The 21,798-nt window shown below is 38.3% G+C and overlaps 1 protein-coding gene across 1 annotated transcript in view; it reads right to left on the bottom strand.

The window, feature by feature from the left end:
• LOC137253082 (uncharacterized) overlaps positions 1-14,955 on the bottom strand; it is an 83,579-nt gene extending 68,624 nt beyond the window's left edge. Inside the window, exon 1 of the mRNA XM_067789419.1 lies at positions 14,178-14,955. Within this exon, the coding sequence (XP_067645520.1) occupies positions 14,179-14,766 (588 nt within the window). The 5' untranslated portion in view covers positions 14,767-14,955 and the 3' untranslated portion in view covers position 14,178. The remainder of the gene's footprint in view (positions 1-14,177) is intronic.
• Positions 14,956-21,798: the final 6,843 nt, after the last annotated feature.

The raw sequence follows: 21,798 nt of genomic DNA, 5'->3' as shown, positions 1-21,798 counted from the left end.
GTTGTACATATATAAAGGAATCGAGATAGATATAGACTTCCATATATCAAAATAATCAGGATCGAAAAAAAATTTGATTGAGCCATGTCAGTCCGTCCGTCCGTCCGTCCGTTAACACGATAACTCGAGTAAATTTTGAGGTATCTTGATGAAATTTGGTATGTAGGTTCCTGAGCACTCACATCAGATCGCTATTTAAAATGAACGATATCGGACTATAACCACGCCCACTTTCGATATCGAAAATTTCGAAAAACCGAAAAAGTGCGATAATTCATTACAAAAGACAGCTAAAGCAACGAAACTTGGTAGATGAGTTGAACTTATGACGAAGAATAGAAAATTAGTAAAATTTTGGACAATGGGCGTGGCACCGCCCACTTTTAAAAGAAGGTAATTTAGAAGTTCTGCAAGCTGTAATTTGGCAGTCGTTGAAGATATCATGATGAAATTTGGCAGGAACGTTACACCTATTACTATATGTACGCTTAATAAAAATTAGCAAAATCGGAGAAGGACCACGCCCACTTTTAAAAAAAAAATTTTTTGAAAGTCAAATTTTAACGAAAAATTTAATATCTTTACAGTATATAAGTAAATTATGTCAACATTCAACACCAGTAATGATATGGTGCAACAAAATACAAAAATAAAAGAAAATTTCAAAATGGGCGTGGCTCCGCCCTTTTTCATTTGATTTGTCTAGGATACATTTAATGCCATAAGTCGAACAAAAATTTACCAATCCTTGTGAAATTTGGTAGCGGCTTAGATTCTAGGATGATAACAGTTTTCTGTTAAAAAGGGCGAAATCGTTTTTATACACAGTCGACCGTCTGTCCTTCCGCTCGGCCATTAACACAATAACTTGAGCAAAAATCGATATATCTTTACTAAACTCAGTTCACGTAATTATCTGAACTCACTTTCTATTGGTATAAAAAATGGCCGAAATCTGACTATGACCACGCCCACTTTTTCGATATCGAAAATTACGAAAAATGAAGAAAGTGCCATAATTCTATACCAAATACGAAAAAAGGGTTGAAACATGGTAATTGGATTGGTTTATTGACGCAAAATATAACTTTAAAATTTGTAAAATAGGTGTGACACCTACCATATTAAGTAAAAGAAAATGAAAAAGTTCTGCAGGGCGAAATCAAAATCCCTTGGAATCATGGCAGGAATACTGTTCGTGGTATTACATATATAAATAAATTAGCGGTACCCGACAGGTGATGTTCCGGGTCACCCTGGTCCACATTTTGGTCGATATCTCGAAAACGCCTTCACATATACAACTACCACCACTCCCTTTTAAAATTCTTATTAATACCTTTAATTTGACACCCATATTGTACAAACACATTATAGAGTCACCCCTGGTCCACCTTTATGGCGATATATTGAAAAGGCGTCCACCTATAGAACTAAGGCCCACTCCCTTTTAAAATACTCATTAACACCTTTCGTTTGATGCCCATATTGTACAAACAAATTCTAGGGTCACACCTGGTCCACCTTTATGGCGATATCTCGAAACGGCGTCCACCTATGGAACTAAGGATAACTCCCTTTTAAAATACTCATTAACACCTTTCATTTGATACCCATATCGTACAAACGCATTCTAGACTCACCCCTGGTCCACCTTTATGGCGATATCTCGAAAAGGCGACCACCTATACAACAACGACCACTCCCTTTTAAAACCCTCATTAATACCTTTAATTTGATACCCATATCGTACAAACACATTCTAGAGTCACCCCTGGTCCACCTTTATGGCGATATTTTGAAACGGCGTCCACCTATAGAACTAAGGCCCACTCCCTTTTAAAATACTCATTAACACCATTCATTTGATGCCCATATTGTACAAACAAATTCTAGGGTCACCCCTGGTCCACCTTTGTGGATATATCTCGAAACGGCGTCCACCTATGGAACTAAGGATTACTCCCTTTTAAAATACTCATTAACATATTTCTTTTGATACCCATATTGTACAAACAAATTCTAGGGTCACCCATGGTCCACCTTTATGGCGATATCTCGAAACTGCATCCACCTATGGAACTAAGGATTACTCCCTTTTAAAATACTCATTAACACCTTTCATTTGATACCCATATCGTACAAACGCATTCTAGGGTCACCCCTGGTCCACCTTTATGGCGATATCTCGAAAAGGCGACCACCTATACAACTACCACCACTCCCTTTTTAAAACCCTCATTAATACCTTTAATTTGATACCCATATCGTACAAACAAATTCTAGGGTCACACCTGGTCCACCTTTATGGCGATATCTCGAAACGGCGTCCACCTGTGGAACTAAGCATCACTCCCTTTTAAAATACTCATTAACACCTTTCTTTTGATACCCATATTGTACAAACAAATTCTAGGGTCACCCCTGGTCCACCTTTATGGCGATATCTCGAAACGGCGTCCACCTATGGAACTAAGCATCACTCCCTTTTAAAATACTCATTAACACCTTCCTTTTGATACCCATATTGTACAAACAAATTCTAGGGTCACCCCTGGTCCACCTTTATGGCGATATCTCGAAACGGCGTCCCACCTATGGAACTAAGGATTAATCCCTTTTAAAATACTCATTAACATCTTTCTTTTGATACCCATATTGTACAAACAAATTCTAGGGTCACCCCTGGTCCACCTTTGTGGCGATATCTCGAAACGGCGTCCACCTATGGAACTAAGGATTAATCCCTTTTAAAATACTCATTAACATCTTTCTTTTGATACCCATATTGTACAAACAAATTCTAGGGTCACCCCTGGTCCACCTTTATGGCGATATCTCGAAAAGGCGACCACCTATACAACTACCACCGCTCCCTTTTAAAACCCTCATTAATACCTTTAATTTGATACCCATATCTTACAAACAAATTCTAGGGTCACACCTGGTCCACCTTTATGGCGATATCTCGAAACGTCGTCCACCTGTGGAACTAAGCATCACTCCCTTTTAAAATACTCATTAACACCTTTCATTTGATACCCATATCGTACAAACGCATTCTAGAGTCAACCCTGATCCACCTTTATGGCTATATCCCTAAATGGCGTCCACCTATAGAACTATGGACCACTCCCTCATAAAATACTCTTTAACACCTTTCATTTGATACCCACATTGTACAAACAAATTCTAGAGTCAACCCTGATCCACCTTTATGGCGATATCCCTAAATGGCGTCCACCTATAGAACTATGGCCCACTCCTTCATAAAATACTCTTTAATGCCTTTCATTTGATACACATGTCATACAAACACATTCCAGGGTTTCCCTCGGTTCATTTTCCTACATAGTTATTTTCTCTTATGTTGTCACCATAGCTCTCAACTGAGTATGTAATGTTCGGTTACACCCGAACTTAACCTTCCTTAATTGTTTTATTTATTCTTAAATTTGTGAATTGAAAGCAATTCTGAGCGCGGTGTTTTGACAGCACTGGATCTTCTTCCAGTATGTTTCTTTTAAGCTCGGCGTTGTTCAAAAGTTATCTCAGAAAGAATATTTTCAAAATAGCAACCGAGATGGGGTGATATTCCACTCAGTCCATATTGGCCTAAACTTGTTTCTCGTAAATATAATTTGTTCAACTTTCATTTGTAGTTTTTTTTTTCACATACATAGGTAGCCAATTGCATGCTACGCGTCCCCGATATGGTAGCCAATCCTAAAGACTACTCACTGGAAAAAAGCTACAGGCCATCCATAATACTGCCCTCAGAACAGCCACAGATTGTCTTCTTATGTCCCCCAGAACACCATCTACATAATGAGGTGAGAATACTCCCCCATCAGGGAGAAAAATGAGATGCTAACCAAACAGTTCCTGTTGAATACCTAGAAACCTAGGGCATCCTAACAGACATCTGATTGATGAGCCAACACGGCCCATGGGCTCAGGAGTCATCTCCGTAAACATTATGAGGAAATACGGCACCTGAGAACACAGCCGTATGAAGCCAAAAGCAGGTCCTCAGTGAACTCCACAAATAAGCGTCGGACCTCTATGTCAGGAATTGCCCGGTGAATCCTGTACTCAAAGAACTATACCCTAAACTTGCAGAAGAGGAACGCATACTCCCTAGGGAAACGCGAGACACTCTAACTCAACTTCGATCTGGATACTGTAACAGGTTAAACTCTTACCTATCCAGAACCAACGCCTCTAACACCCCTCTCATTATGGTCCTCCCCTGTTGAAACAGCAAGTTTCTTTGGACTCCCGTTAAAGGATATTGATGACAATTTGTGATCGGTCACACCTATTGGATGTGGCGAATCACTGCTACAACAACAACAACAACAGGTGTATTTACCAAAACATAAAATATTTTTTATGTATATTTTAAGCTACGCAGATCTATTGTGTTGGGTGCAAATACAACAATGATTATTCCACCTTTCAGCTCGACGTTTCGCCAATTTTCCTTGGCATCTTCAGGAGCGTGACACTGTATTTATTTAATAAAACAAAAAACAACAAAGAACACAATCAGATACATATAGAATTAAAATTTAAAATATTGCAAATAAACATTGTTTGCACAAAAAGTATTTTCTTACTTACAAAAATGGAAATTAACGAAAAACAATTTGCACCCAACACAATAGATCTGCGTAGCTTAAAATATACATAAATATTATCCAAACAGATCGGAAGAAAATTATATAAAATATTTTTTCTTACCCCTCGAACGTTTTTGAAGCCTTCATAATTTAAGAATCAAAAATGAATCCAGAAATATGATCATTTAGGATTCCTTTATGACTCCGATATTATGCAAATTATGAACCATATTCCAAAAATATGCTTTTAACCAAGGCGAATTCAGTACCAGGTACTGTTAACCTAAGAGCTGATTGCTTCTTGATTATTTTCCATACAACGCCTTGTACTACAACATGTCAGTTAATTGCAAGGCGAATCCATACCAGGTGGTGGCAAAAGTGAATTCAACCAATTCGCCGTGCAGAAGAATGTCAAGTCAAAAGAAATGTTTCATTGATTTCGATTAACTGACATATTGTTGTACAAGGCTTTGTATGGAAAATTATCAAGAAGAAGCAATCAGCTGTTGGGATAACACCACCTCTACTGAATTCGCCTTGGTAAATAGGAATCAATGAAAATTTTCTTTTGACTTGACATTCTTTTGCACGGCGAATTGGTTAAATTCGCTTTGCCACCACCTGGTATGGATTCGCCTTGGTTAATCGAAACCAAGGCGAATCTATACCAGGTGATGGCAAAGCGAATTCAATCAATTCGCCGTGCAGATGAATGTCAAGTCAAAAGAAAATTTTCATAGATTTCGATTAACTGACATTTTGTTGTACAAGGCTTTGTATCGAAAATTATCAAGAAGAAGCAATCAGCTGATGGGATACCACCACCTGTACTGAATTCGCCTTGATCGAAACCAATCTTTTGGCTTGGCATTCTTCTGCACGGCGAATTGGTTGAATTCGTTTTGCCATCACCTGGTATGGATTCGCCTTGCTTTTAGCAAAGCAACTTCGGAACAAATATTCATATTTTATTTTGAAAAAATAAATTCTTTCATATTAAGTTTGAATAAAAATCATAGTTTATAAAGTTTTTTTGCTGTTCCCGACTTAAACTAGCATAGACGCTTCTCTCTGATAATCGAATGAGCCAAGATCCGGCATTCCGGAATTGTTGTATTTGTAATCGAATTTGAAAAAAAAGTTTGATGACGTAGCGCTTTTGAAGTTTTTCGATTTATTACATTTCTCTCATATTTCGCTACCAGTGTTCGGAGTATTTAAAACTGTTACCTGAGCAAACGACTACGCCGAAGTAAAATAAAATTTTCGGAGTATATTTTTTTCTTCCTTTTTGAAAGCGGGCGAACAACTAACATCAAATTGGTTTGGTGGCTTGGCAAACCTTTCGATTGTGTTTTTGCCATATGAGGTGGGTTTTGTCTAAGGCTGGGGTAACGCTCAGTCCATCCAGAGTCGAGTAAAGGTCCCACAAACCCCTACTGAATAAATACACGATATTTATGTGTTACGAACACACGCACACACGGCTGGAGATATTAGGCGGGCAGCAGCTTTCCGTCGCAAGATGGCGAGGGGGCGGAGCGGCGGCTAACGGTCGTTGGAGTAGAGGAGGTTCGGTAGGGCGGTTGAACGGTCGGGTAACGGGCGGACTCGTACGGCGGTACGGAGGCAGCGGCGGGATAGAAGCAGCGGCTTAACGGCGGTAGGATGGCAAGCGGCCAGTGGCTAGTGTAGCAGCGGCGGGACGGATGCAGACGGCCAATGGTCGTCGTAGCAGCGGCGTGACGGATGCAGCAGCTTAACGGCGGTAGGACGGCGAACGACCAACGGTCGTCGTAGCAGCGGCGGGACGGATGCAGCGGCTTAACGGCGGTAGGATGGTAGACGGCCAGCGGTCGTCGTAGCAGCGGCTTAACGGCGGTAGGATGGCGAACGGCCAACGGTTAGTGTGGCAGCGGCGGCACCAGCAAGGCGGGATGGGCACGGCGGTAGTATGGCGGACGGCCAACGGTCGGCGTAGCACCGGCGGGATGGAAGCAGCGGCGGTGGGCTACGGAGCGCGTACCAGGGCCGGGGAGAGAGGGGAAGTAGGCTGGCGATGGTGTTTACCTGGACAGCGGCGGCTCGGTTGACGGTATCGGCGGGATGGGATTGATCGTTAGCCTTCGGCAGGATCGATAGTCCGCGGGGGTCGGTCCCCCTGGGGAAGAGACTGCGAGGACTCGGGTTAGTGCTGGTTTCACCGCTGGACACCCCCGCCTCCCTACTTGCACTCTAGTAGAAGATTCGTAAGAGGGGTGGGGTTGTACCAGCCGAGACGCCGTGGGTCGACCCGTGGCGGAGGGGAAGTGCACCTTAACGGCACAGCGGTAGCCCCTTGTGCGCACGCATCGGCTCACGGCCGAAACCAGAGCTGCGGAGAGGGGGTCGTGCGGCGAGTCATTCCTTACCAGACTAGGACGACGGAGGGTAGGGTAGTCCGAAGACACCACTCGCGTCATCTTGGTGCAGCAGAAGGTGACTCGCACCACGGTCGCACCCTCTTCTCCCCAGCTAACTAGAGGGAGTGGTTCCTCCGCTCCGACCAGCCTACTAAAACCTGAGCCGAAGGGGGGGGGGGGGGGGGGGGGGGGGGGGGGGGGTTATTTGGTCATTAAGGCAGCGGGCCGCTCAACACCGAGGTGGGCGACGGAGGGAAGGATAGTCCGAAGACACCACTCGTGAATTGAAAAAATGCAAATTCGATGTTTTTATGGGTGGTGCCGCAAACTGGTTGAGAAGTCAACACACCATTATTGTGATTTTCATTAGTTTGCTATCAGTGGTTGTTGACTATGTTATAAAAGAATAAGTACAAGTGGTTGTTGGCTATGCTATAGAAAAATAAGTACAGGGAGGTTCAGGTTTAAGTGAATAAGGAAATACAGGGGGTTACGTTATTCATTGCCATAAAATGTTTCTTAGTAAAAAAGTTATCTGCCTTATCAGATGCACGTGTAGGATGCCCAATTAATGCTCCCATTAATACACCACATTCTATATCCCCGGATATTTATCGCGAAAAAATATTATTATTTTCGGTTACCATACATGTTTCATGCTCTTTTAATGACAGAAGGTTTCAAGACCCGGGCAGATTCCTGTAGGAACGATAATGGCGACCTGTTAACTGACGTACAGAGTGTGGGGGAAGACGAACCCGATACCCCGATCGCCGATGATGAAAAACACTCCCCGGCATCCAATATCACGGCTAAAAAATCACAAGGTGCCAAGTAATGACGGGATACCCGCCGGGCTGTTCACACATGGAGGCGAAGATAAAGAAGCAAAAAAAGTGGGTCTTGCAGTAAATTTGGACAGGACGAAGTACTTGCTGTCATCGTGACCTTTGTAGCTATGTCACTGTTGACGGATATAATTTCGAGACTGTCAAGGATTTCGTTCATTTGGGAAGCAGCATTAAAAGCAAAAACAATGTTGGCCTAGAAATCAAACGGAGAATTACTTGCCAACTAGTGTTTCTTCAGGTAATTTAAAAGTAAAGTCCTCCCTCGACGAACAAAATTCTCGCTCTATAAGTCACTTATAATAACTGTCCTGATGTATGGCTCGGAATCATGGAAGGTGTCGAGAGAAGATGAAATGGCTCTTGGAGTATTCGAGAGAAAAGTTATCCGGAAGGTTTATAGTTATATCCGTGATGTCGAAGGAGGTATAATGATGAGTTATATGAGCTTTACGCAGACATGACGATAGTGCAGCGATTGAAAGAGTTGGGAGAGACAGTTGGAGGAAGATTTTACATCGGTTGGTCCCCCAATTGGCGACTATTATCGCAAAACAGGGTTAGCTGACCTCACTGACTCAACGTACTTCAATAAGTGCTGTATGTTAAATTTTGCCAGGATTTACAGATCACATCCGAACACATTTTTGGCTTACATTTTACTTCTTCTTTTCTCATTCCGCACGAAAAAAGTACAAAAACTGTGAGTAAAATGTGAACAAACATGTATGAAGACATAAACATAGAATTCACGTCATTTCATCCAATCGTCACTTGTAAACTATCAGCTTTTCATACGTATACTATAAAAACTTCAACCAAAAGATATGTAGTAATACTATTTAGTTTTCAACTCGACCCAAATAAACCTTTGAGATACAAAAAATTTAGTATGAGGTGAGAACGGAGCAAAATACTCCGATTGGAATAGTCTGAACACTGCGTCAGTAATGAAACATGTTTTCAAAAGCGTGACGTCACGCCGAGAAAATTTATTTCACGACTGCTTTTTTGCTCTCTCATTTTTTAATGCGTGATCTGTTTATTGGTTCATGCTTCTCTCTAATCATCTCCGTAATTATCAGCATTTTAGCATTGGAAGTATTTCGTGCTTTTTCATTGTAACTACAAAACTGCATCCGCGGTATGCCCTGGTGGGTCTATCGAGCCTTCTATGTATTTAATTAGAGGGACGTCCTACTTTAATGGCTTTCCTTCGAAATTCCTGTTTCCCAACCAATATTGAGGACATGCTTCCCAATTTTTGATGTCACGCGCCCAAAATCTGCCCTAATCTGGCGAGTTGTACTCCCTAATCTTAAGCGCATAATTGACTACAAAAAGAGTCATATAAGAAGCTGTTTATGAGCGTAATAGGTGTCTGATTGGACTCCTATTTATAGGTCCGTCACATAAGCACTTTCTCATATAGATGAGTTTAACACAAGCTTATGCATTATGAGTAGATTACACGTATTTTTATGGAGAACGGTAGATTAACACTTGCGCCAGATATTGAAAAGTAGCCAACTGTCAAATTTTGTTGCCAACAAATCATAAGAAGAAGAATTTGACATTTGTGTACAAGTTGAGTGTCGAAATAAACATTGTGGATAAGTAACATGGGGCAGAAAACTGCCAGGAGAGCATGCCCATTAATAAATGTGATAATTGCGTAGATGCCAATAATCAGTTAGGTTTTAAGCTCAATATAGACCATAACATAATGAGCCATGGCTGCCCAGTTTATCAAAGGAAGCTTAAACTGGAAAAACAACGAGTTGGTTTTTAGCAACCAAGACGTACAAGCCCAGTAATAAATGTTTTTGATTTGGAATGTGTCTACTTGAATATTTGTAGTTTGTTAGCAAATAAAGCAGAGCTCAAAAAAATGATAGAAGAAGTGGATCCGGACATTGTTTTATGCTCAGAAACACGTATAACTTCAGATATTCTTGATTATGAAATTAATATTGCACCGTATACATTAATTCGCTGCGACTCTCATAGTAGACATACGGGAGGGGTCGTTTTATTACTGAAAAAGGAAATCAAGTACAAAGTCAGGTTTAATCAATCAATTGATAGAAATGTATGGTGTGCTATAGTAAAATTAAAGCAAGTGGACATTAAGTGGCAAATATGTGTGTTGTACCATTCCCCAAGCTCTAGTGAGAGTGAATTTTTAAATCACGTAGAGAGTATTTTATCAGAAGTATTAGAATCAGGTACGAATTCCCTTCAAGTTGGAGATTTCAATATAAACTTAAATATTAACTCTTCGAGTAGCTACAAACTGAATGAAATTTGTACACGTAGAGCAATGAAACAAAAAATAAATTTCAATACAAGAGTCACGGAAACTTCTCAAACAAAAATAGATTTATTATATGCAAACGCTGATATACTGTCTTGTGTAAATCTTGAAGACCACAGAATATCCGATTACGAAACTATTTCATTTGCTATAAAAGTAAGTAATTCAAACCCGTTACGAAGAGCCATTTCATCAACATCCTGGGATAATTATTCTGCCGATAACTTGACCACTCTACTGAGGAATTGCGATCTCAGTTTAATAAGAATCATGAATGTCAACGACATGGTCAACTATATAAATACTTGTTTACTAGATTGTATGGGAGTACTAACGTTTGAAAAAAATAGTACGGTAAAGTTAAGAAATAAATGGTATGACCAAGAATTGACAGAACTGAATAAACTAAAATACCGGTTGCACTCACAAGCTAGAGCAACGGCTGACTATACCGAATATAACATGGTCGCGAAGTACTACAAAAAACTAATCAAATTTAAAAAGATTAAATACATGGAGAATAATATTGATATCAATAGTTCAGATAGCAAGATAATATGGAAGCATCTTAAGCATGCTGTAAACTTAACGGGGCCACAAGAAAAGATCTTGACGGTGATCGTAAAAGGTGTGACATATGATACACCTCGCGATATTGCTGAAGCATTGAATTCCTTCTTTATAGATAGCATTGCTGATAGAAACAGGAAAATTGAAGTTGTTCAATGAAACACAAGTAGACAGGTTACAAATTATGCAAAACAAAGCTATGAGATTTATATTAAAAGTGAGGTACGACACTTCCATAAAGAGTATGCTTGATGCACTAAACTGGTTGAGTGTGAAACAGTTGATATTTTTCCATAGTATGAAATTTGTTTTTTATATCAAGCATGGTAAATTACCAGCCTACCTAAGTGAAAAACTTGTTTATGTGAATGAAACCCATTCTTACATAATCAGGGAAAATAATTTTAGATTACCTCTTCTCAAAACAGAAATGGACAAGCAAAATATATTTTACAACGGCCTGAAATGTTTTAATGAACTACCTAATCATGTTAAAAATTGTGAAAACTTAAACACCTTCAAAAAAAAGTTTATTAGAATATTGCAAAACCCTTCCAATAAGATAAAATATTTTGTATCTGTATTTCATGTTACTGATCCTTGAGCGTACATGGCAATCTAAATAGACACAGAGGAACCTTATGCATCAGGTCAAAAACATATATCGCTCGCAATCAAATTGGGAAATAATTCCGGAAAATATCGTCCCAGACAAACAGTTGAGGTGTTCATGTGAATCACGTATATTCCTACAATAATGATATATTATAGTTGGTTGTGTGTACATAAAAGCTGGTACAGGGAGGATTGGAAATGTATTTATTTTAATCAGCCCAATTCTAAACGAAAATTCCGTGCGAGTTTTTTCCCTTCTCCCATTCCTCGTATTCTAAATAAAAATTCCTTGTGAGTTTTTTCACTTCTCCCTTTCCTCCTATTCTCAACAATGTTCGAAAAAGAGGAAACCGGTTATGGGAGAAAAGTAGGTATTATGAATGTGAGGGAGAGGGAGATTTCTTTGCCATTTCATAGGAGTTTTTTCACTAGTAAAATTAAAGGGAATGCATCAAAATAAATAAATAAAAATAAAAAAGGAAATTCGTTCTTTTAAGAAAGAACACTTATTTGTACAAATTTGTGCTAAGATATGTATTTACATTCTACCACAATTTTCTCACTGTTAATACAACAACCACTATTCTTTATTTTAAGTCGAAAAGTATATCATAAGTAACGGAAGAGCTCTTTGTATATTTGATGCAGCCATCCAGAAATTGCGCAAGGATTTTTTAGGAAGGCTTAAGTAGATTTTGGCATATGGCGAAAAGCGAACTCAACTCGACGTGGCCGCCAGAAAATTACTTTGCAGAATGAAAGCAGGCAACTCCGGCGGATTTGTGTTATCCCGCCGTCTTCTTCTTATGCTCCTCTGTTGATGTTGCTGTGGCACCAATTCATTACTCATTTCAGTGAATACCACATGAAATGCAATAATGTGCATTGTTTATACCTTATTTCAAATTCGCAACAATAATTAAACTTTTCAATTATTTAAACAAAATAAGAAATGCGGAATGAAATTTCAAATGACAAAACAGCTGACTTCGAAAATTCGAAATTCCTATTCCTCAATTTTTCTTCTCCCTAGGAGAAAAGAATTGGAGGAATTTTCCCGCGAGAATAAAAATCCGCGAGAACAAAATTCCGCGAGAATATTTAGAATTGGTATGAATATTTTAATCTCCGAAGTGCGTTTAACACAAAAATACTGGAAATAAATTTGAAAACCATACATTTCACAAAATTTATCAAAGGTTGGAGAACAAATAGATAAAGATGCTGGATATCTATTTAAAAATAAGAAAGTTTGGGAATATTTAGGGAATGTTGGTGGACATCAACTTAATAACTTTGATTTTCTCAAAGACTGGGAAAATATTGTCTCAATGTTTAATGGGGTTAAGCAGCAAATCGTCATCTGAGTGGAAGATCATCATATCTTTGCAGCCGGGTATAAAGCGCCCCTTCTCTTTTAACGATTAAAAAACGATAGATCTGAAAATACATACATACATGCTCTATTTCAGCATAATTGTGTGTTTTGAAACAAAAAATGCTATGGGAGTTCCTCGACCGAACTCTAAAATAAGGCAATTTTGAAAGGATCTAATGTATACCGTTCTAAAAAGTCATTCATCTTTTTCATTCAGCAGTCTAAATAAAATTTTGGCGCCCGCCGTGGTTGTGATGGTATCGTACTCCGCCTACCACACCGAAGATCCTTGGTTCACGCCCCGGGAAAAATTTTTGAAACAAGTTTCTCCGGTTAGAAGAAGAATGTTCTAAGATGGATCGCCCCTCGGCAGTGATTTGGCAAGAACTTTTTTGTGTGTATTTCTGCAATGAAAAGCTTCTCAGTGATTTGCAGATGCCATTCGGAGTCTGTACAAAATGTGTCTGTACCGCCCCGCCAATTTGTAGGAAAAAAATAAAAGGAGCACGACGTAAATTGGAAGATAAGCTCGGACTAAATTCTCTTCTGAGGTCATCGCGCCTTATTTATTTTTTGTGCCAGTTGAGCAGGCTGAAATGCTGGTACAATAATTTATGAACAACATGAAGTCACTGGACCCTAAAATAATACAGATCTGCTTAGGTAAAATATAAATGTAGTATATTGATTTATATTATATAAAATATGTATAACAAAATTAAGCATGTTGTGTATATGAATGGCTGCCAATACAAAATGGTTTTATGTAATAAGCAAAACTTGTATCGTATTAGGTTAAAAATCTCAGAATTATAACCAAGAAAATTTGCAAACGCTTTTATTTTGACATTAAAGGTCCCAATAAATCGCGTGTGTCTTAAGATATTCGATGTCAAAGGTAGCAAAACTTAGTTTTTCGCACAAATGTATCTTGTTTCTTAGGGCTTGACCGCTTTTTGGAATAGGAAAGAAGTTGAACATCGTGAAATACTCTACAAGTCCAGCCTTTTTAGAGTTATAGCGCGAAAATCGCTAACAGTCGCTCAAACTTTGTATCGTCGAAGACGTTACAAATTATAAATAATCTGCGTTTGTACGCTTCTTTGTGGACTCAGTTTTTCTCCAAAATTCGGAAGCTGTAGCTATATAATAATAATTGACCATTGAAAAAACTTTGCTGGAGATATTCTGAGGACATTTATACTTGCTCTTCCAAATTGCATCGTCCTTTTTAATTTTTTCTACAGATTGATGGGACGAGACCTATATGTTCTATGCCATCTGCAAGGCAATGTTGCAGGGATTTGAACCCAGAACGTTCGAATGTGGTAGGCGGACAAAATAAAGGCGTATGCAAGTTTTCAGATGACAAATAAAACGGAGGATAAAATATGATGATCTTTCTTCATATGTACCTACTTCATTCATCAATAAGTCCATGTGTATACTTGATATGATATGAAATAGCATCCCGCGGATTTTTCTTGAAATCTGGGTCTTTGAGTAATGCCTGGTACGAAGAGACTTGTCGTATAAATTTTTCCTTTTTCTTTTTAATCTTTTGATTAACAGTCAATTTCTTTTCGCTTTTAGTTAGCTGTCCAGGTTCATCAATTTCTTTAATGCCCGTTTTAATATCTGAATTTTTTTTGCTCAATTTAAAGAGCTCATTCAACGAGGGAAGTGCATCTTTTAGAGGTTTTAAATCTCCAATAACAGCAGTCTTTTCACGATTCTTACGCGCAGCATTTTCTTTACGTTGCTTTTTTAATAATGCAAACTTATTCATTAGGTTTTTATGCTTTTGTCGGACTTTTTCACGCTTAGTAATAGCTCTCTTCTTGGGGCTTGGGGTTTTCGGCAGCAAAAGTTTTTCATCCCTGCCGATTGTGTCATCTGCTTTTGCTGTTGCTCTTTGTATTTTGGCTTTTACATCGTTGGTGGCCGCTGCTGCTTTCGATAACGCGGTTTTCGCTTTGAGACCAATTTTTTTGTTAACTTTACCCATTATTTGTTTATAAATTTTCGTTTACTTTGAGATGGCTATTTTTTTTTCAAATAATCATGCATGGTGACAGATGTAGAGTTGCATTTAGTTGAAATTTTATCTGTGTTGCTTTCGTCCGCTTTTTTTTGCGCCCTTATTTAGGTGCGGGACTTAAGTTGCAATCCCTACAAGAAACGCTGATAGTTTTACTACTGCACTCACACTTGTAATTGACAATGCTGATCCTGCGATGACGTAAACATTGATACTCAAATTTATGTATGTTCCTTTGTTCGCTCACGCATGTCCGCATGTACCCAACGACAGCCTATAATCATGAAAAAGGACTCAAACTGGGAAAGCTTCGGACACCTGGTACAGAACAAAAGAACATACAGCAGATACCATTATGCATGTGAGACAGATACATAATTCTCAACGGAATTTTATGTATGCGAAAACAGTTTATCCGATTTAATCATGCTGTCACTACTGACTGTCATATGACAATCAAATGATTATCACGGTTGTTTTGTTGTTTTTTAAATTCCGCCATTTTCAACCGACGAAAACCATATAAAAAATAAGTTTAAAAAATGAAAAAGAGAGCATTTCAAAGCTCCATGCCAAAAGAAAAAAAAAAATCGAAAATAATATTAAAAAATGAGGAAAGCGCTCTTCTGTTGTTTTGTTATTTTCTGAATTTAAATTAAACATTCTGAACTCGAATTCTTATAAAACTATTTATTTATAAGAAACACGTATGCTTTTATCACGTACAAAATTAAAAACTTAATGAAATAAAGTAAATAAAAAGCAAAAAGCATTGTTTCATTTTTGGCGGAATATAATAATGGTCATTTATGATAGTATAACAGTCAAACCTGATATCTACAGTAAACTATCATTTATGACACTTTTTGATAGTTAGAGTGTCAGCACTGATCCAGGAAAAGGAATGAGAGTGAGCAGTACGGCTATATACTTAATCAGTAGGCCATGTTGGTGTATAAGAAGGAGATGAAAACTCACACGTACACAGTTGTTTACATCACATTTGCGCAAGTCCCCTTAAGTTTGTGATAGAAAGTTTGTATGAGGCGCAGATCGTTAGGTTGACATTGCTGACAATCAGATGATAGTCATATGATAGTCAGTATCCTTGTTGGGATATTGCTCAATTTCGAAATTTAAAAGCTCATTTTTAGCAAACTAAAAGTTTCCTAGAGCTGCGGACTTAAATTGTGTAATTTTTGGATCCCTACAAATCAACAAAAGTTTGAAAGTCATGGTACATTATTTAAAGGGCTAATTAATAGCGACCATAAAGCCATAACCAGATAAAACAGCTGATCGAGCCTAACTTGTGGAAATCAATGTAATCGAGTTAGCGTTAAAGCGGAGTCATCGGTGCCGTTTATCGTATCGCTGTAGTCGCATCCCTAACGTAACCCGATACGATACAATGTTATCAATTAATGGTGCCTTAACCTAAAAATCGTGAAAATTTCATAAAAATGAAGAAAACGTAAAATATTACAAACATATTCCACAAAAAATAAGTGTCCAAGTCATAACGTATGCAAAACAATAAATAAAATCTACAAAAAGTTATTAAATTCACCAACTCAAATATTTTTAGGTTATGGATACAGCGAAAAACCAAAAACTAGAGTTGGGTCGTTTCGTTCTGAACTTGTTCAATTGACCGGGTCTCTCAACTGAACAAGTGAACTAGATCTTCGATTTCGATTCTATTTGTTTTTTTTAGTTCATTTGTTCTTTCGTTTATCTAATGTTATTCTTTCTCTCTTCTCGTTCGCGAACATTGTAAATTCATACATACATACGCAGAAATTCACAGTGAGCACGAATGTCGATGATGCCACCTACACTAAATATATGTGTGGTCATCTTTGTGTGTGGCACTGTGTTACGGTCTGCTGTTATGGTCTACGGTTACGGTCCACTTGGGAGCGTTTTCGTGCGAACACACCTAGTGACTGGTGATGGGGCGAAAGTTGCGATACAAAAGTATCGAAAAACAAGAAAGAAAGACCGGCGATCACTAACGAGAAAATTTTTGCCATGAGTTTCCGGCGAACGAGAAACCAATTTAGATTTGAGAGAAGATAAGAAAGGAAAAAAAACTCTCGAAGAAGCCGTTATACAAACGAGAAGGTCGTTTGAAAGTCATTAAATTTATGGAAGCTTAGAATAACAGAACAGGTGTTTCTTCCATAAATTCTTGGAATTTGGTGGAAAGATTTGGATTTGCTTCAGCCTAATTTTTGGCGGCCCTGCGATTATACAAAAGGATCGTGTAACATCTATTGGCACAACGTCTACAGCAAAGGCGTCAAACACCGATACTGCTCCAGTAACTTTATTGCTCACATCAACTGCGCATCCCCAACTATACTCAACTAATCGAAAACACCCTCGCCGGCTGTGCACGTATTCAAACAAACAGGTAGTAATGAACATTACAACGGTTGTGTTGTGTTGGCACAAACTCAACGTATAGAATATCCAGTTGAAGTAGGTCGGCGTTTCACAGCCACACCTAGTGAGGAAAGTACTAGTGATTGCGATTCGGATTCAGACGGCACTAAAATAATTGTGATGAGAACCCTTGGTATCCGAAGATAAACGCCTTTCTCTACGGTTACGAAGTACACTACCACCTTTGGAACAGCGTCCGGCACCATCTCCGCCTCCAGGGCCAGCAGTACGCTGCAGCGTAATACAACGAACGCCCAATTAGCACCAAGTCATCCAGGTCGTAAAAGTCAACATGAAGTTTTATTGCCACCAGGTTCACTCGATCACCTCGGACCAGAGCGCAACAACCACCAACAGTACCGACACGGCGCGTCCAAGACCGCGCACCACAACCAACAACAGCGTCGGCAAAGGCAACATCACCAGTAACCACGCCGGCAGAGGCCCATGGTACGTACTCTGGCGGCCATGTAAGTATCAGCCTTGTATAGACTTAAAAATAGTTACCTTACAAAAAATTTGGTCATAAAACTTACCCACGGCCATACAAACGTGACTATGAATATAACCTATGACTGTAAAGTGACTAGTCCAATGACGTGGAATGCCGAGAGCGTTTTTGCAGGGTAGTTAAGGAACTTCTAAGTAATGCTTAGAGGGTTTTATACAGTCCGGTTGAACCATTTAACAAGGGTCGATTTTTCTCGTCAAATTTTATTATCGAATACTTGAAATTGTTAGCTTTACAGCAAAGGGCATACATCCTTTTTTTATATCATTTTAATAATATATTTTGTCGCTTTAAAATGTTTGAAGTTAGCTCTATAAATTTTATTGATAATAAGCCGTCCTTATCACGTGAAACGTTTTAACGATCCATTTTGGAGCTCAACCGTGGGTTGTTAGAAAAAAATGTATGCACGATTTGGCTAGAAGATTTAAACTTTTTTTCTTATATCATACAAATGCAATATATATACATATATATATATACACATGAATCCCTATTGCGGGCAATATCTTTCGAACAACAAGACGAAAGTAATATACGTGCACGTAATACATATTGCTATCGCAATTTCATCTTTATTGCTTTTGTAACCACTTTTCTTAGTACATATTACATATTAGTATCATTATACTATGCGCATTATACCAAATTGATATTTAGTTACACTCAAAAGTAAGTTCTACTACGACCACATAATAATTTTGTAAGAGAGCCCCAAATATCGAAATTTGTATCCAAACTCTATAGTCTTAAAATATGTTTTGTGAATGTGAATGAAAAAAAAAAAATTCAACCAAATTCTTACTTTGTAGGTAGTATATTTACAATACATAATTACATTTAATTACATATTTTTCTCACACATAGCGTTTATAACGATTATCAAAAAAAAAGAGGAGACATAAATTGTATAATTTAAAATATTACGAGCAAAAGTAAGAGAAAAGAAAAGAACCCCCAACAGAACGAGCTTAGTCAGACTTAAGTATTCATATTAGATTTAGTTTCGATTTCGGCCCTTTTATTTGTATTTTTCTTTTTCAACAGTTTTTTTTTTTTTTGATTTTGATTTTCAGCGTTAGTAACCGGCCATGTCCGGTTCGGTAATTTTTTTGCGTTTAGTTTTTTTTTGAATTTGAATTTAAATTTTTGAATGTTTAACGGTCTGTCCGTGACATCCGGTTCGACCGGATGTTGTTTTAGTTTGAATTATAAGCGTTTTGAGTCGTCTCTGCGCTTTTTGACAGCTAGTTCTGATAGGCATGATAGGCATTTTTTTCTGATTATGGCGCGGGAACAGTAAGGTTCGCAAGGACCCGCCCCAGCCGACAATGACTAGCCACTGTGCACCACCACATCATGCCGACCGCCTTCGTTACTGCTTCCCATAGAAAATGCGTATCCATAACAACTGCTACAACAATATATGAATGGATTATTTATGAAAAACGTGTTTTGTAAGAAACTAATTATTACATTTATTAAACTTGAAAAGTTCATATTTACATTTACAATTTCCTGGATCTTCCGAAATTTGTAACTTTTTTTGAAGTTAATTATAGATATATATATTAACTGATTTATTCATAACACCTTTAAATATACCTACACAAAGCATTGCTGCATACACACCCCCATCTATACTTGTTGGCTTTTTTCGCGGGCGCGAGAAGCAGTGAACAAATTTGCCTGAAAAAAAAGAACAGATGAACAAAAAGAACAACTTGTTCGTTCATCAGAAAAAGAACAAAAGATTCGAATCTCTGAAATGAACGAAAAAGCGCAACGCTACCAAAAACCAAAGGGTTGGCTGCGATACGGTTACGACCTTAAGCCGGAGTCATTGGTGCCGTATGTCGTATCGCTGTATCCGTATCCCTAACGTAATCAGCTGTTTATCGTTACGACGGTAAACCAAAACCCAATTGGTTGGCTACGATACGGTTACGACCTTAGCGGCACCAATAATCGATTGCATTGATTCTCATAAGGTTGGTCGAATCAGCTGTTATAAGGCTACCGATACGGTTACCGATAAAGCACCAATGTCTCCAGCTTTAGCGTTTCGAAACGACACCAATAATCGATTACATTGATTGCCATAACGTTGGTCGAATCAGCTGTTATAAAGTGACCGATCACAAATCACACACAGAAGATTGTGCATTCACGAAAATTGCTTCGTTCTGCGCATCTACGTCACACTTGACTGCTTCAGCGAATGAAAGAAAGGGAGAAAAAAACAAGAGCTAATGGAAAATGACGTAAAAGTTACTCATAATGTTTACATGCGCAATGCGCCACCTCTAATTCCATCATGGTTACCGATAACGCACCAATGTATGCAACTTTATGGTATGGCACCATTAATCGATTACATTGATTTCCATGAGGTATGTTCGATCAGCTACTTTATGTGGTTATAGCTTTATGGTTATAAGTTACCATTAATTCGCCCTTAAATTGGGTTGTATTTTAAGGCCAAATTAAACTTCCTTAACCCTAACGCCATAGTCGTAACCATACCCATATCCATATCCATCTCCAATGTGATCGATTAATGGTGCCTTAACCTAAAAATCGTGAAAATTTCATAAAAATGAAGGAAACGCAAAAATTACAAACATTCTACAAAAATAAGTCTCTTAGTCAAAACGTATCCAAAACAATAAAGCAAAATGTAAAAAAAGTTAATAAATTCACCAACTCAAATATTTTTAGGTTATGGATATGGCGAAAAACCAAAACCCAATTGGTTGGCTATGGTATGGTTATGGCGTTAGCGTTATGGTATGGCACCATTAATCGATTACATTGATTTCCATAAGGTAGGTTCGATCAGCTATTTTATGTGGTTAGGGTTTTATGGTTATAAGTAACAATTAATTAGCCCTTTAAATAATGTACCATGATTTTCAAACTTTTATTGATTTGTAGAGGCCAAAAATCAGAAAATTGAAGTCCGCAGCTCTAGGAAACTTTTAGTTTGTTAAAAATGAGCTTTTAAATTTCGAAATTGAGAAATATTGCAACTCAAGTCCCACCCCTAAATAAGGGCACCCAAAGAGGCGTATTCTTATCAAGATTCATTCGTATACGCCTGTAAAGAAACACAGCTATTTTCAACAATAGAAACAATGTAAATAACTTACTTTACTTACTTAATTGGCGGTTAGCAGTTTAAACGGTTATGGCGCCCAACAACGGTACTCGCCACCGCCAATGCGTAGAGGTCCATAAATCTTTCGAAGAACTTTTCTCTCGAACACTTCCAGAGCCGCTTCATCTGATGATGTCATGGTCCATGCTTCTGCACAACATAGCAGGATAGGTGACTTGCAAATAAAACGGGCACATCATTTCTGTCTTTGATGTTTCACTTATTTCACAAGAAAGTTGATTTTAGTTGTCTTTTTATGCACAAAACTTTGACACTAAAAACAAAATTTTCAGTTATTTGAATAAATTAAGAAAAAACGACCGAATGTCAAAAAACCTATCGAAATACAAATTGGCTCGGTTGTATTTTTCTTGTGCTTCGTTAGTTTTTTGAAATATTGTTTACACACTTACACCAGTACTGAAACCGTATTAGGAGAGGGTGACTAAAACATGAAAGAAAATACAAGAAAAAATACAGATAAATTAAAGTAGTGTCATATAGGTATTAGCCAAAGCGAATGGCAAGCTCTTCTTCTTATGCTTTGCTTGCAAAAAAGTTGGAAGTTGGCTACTTTTTCATCTCAGATGGCACCAGTGCCTCTCAATCTGCCGTTAGCCATAAATATTCGTGCAATCTACTCATAATGTAAAAAATTTAATAAAATGCACATATATGAAAAACTGTTTAAGCTGCAGACATTGGTGCTTTATCGGTAAGCGTATCGGTAACCTTATAACAGCTGATTCGACCAACCTTATGCGAACCAATGCAATCGATTATTGGTACCGATAAGGTCGTAACCGTATCGTAGCCAACCAATTGGTTTTTGGTTTCCGTCGTAACGATAAACAGCTGATTACGTTAGGGATACGAC

Source organism: Eurosta solidaginis, chromosome 5, assembly GCF_040869045.1.
Source record: "Eurosta solidaginis isolate ZX-2024a chromosome 5, ASM4086904v1, whole genome shotgun sequence".
Taxonomy (NCBI): domain Eukaryota; kingdom Metazoa; phylum Arthropoda; class Insecta; order Diptera; family Tephritidae; genus Eurosta; species Eurosta solidaginis.
This window is presented reverse-complemented; position numbering and strand designations above follow the sequence as displayed.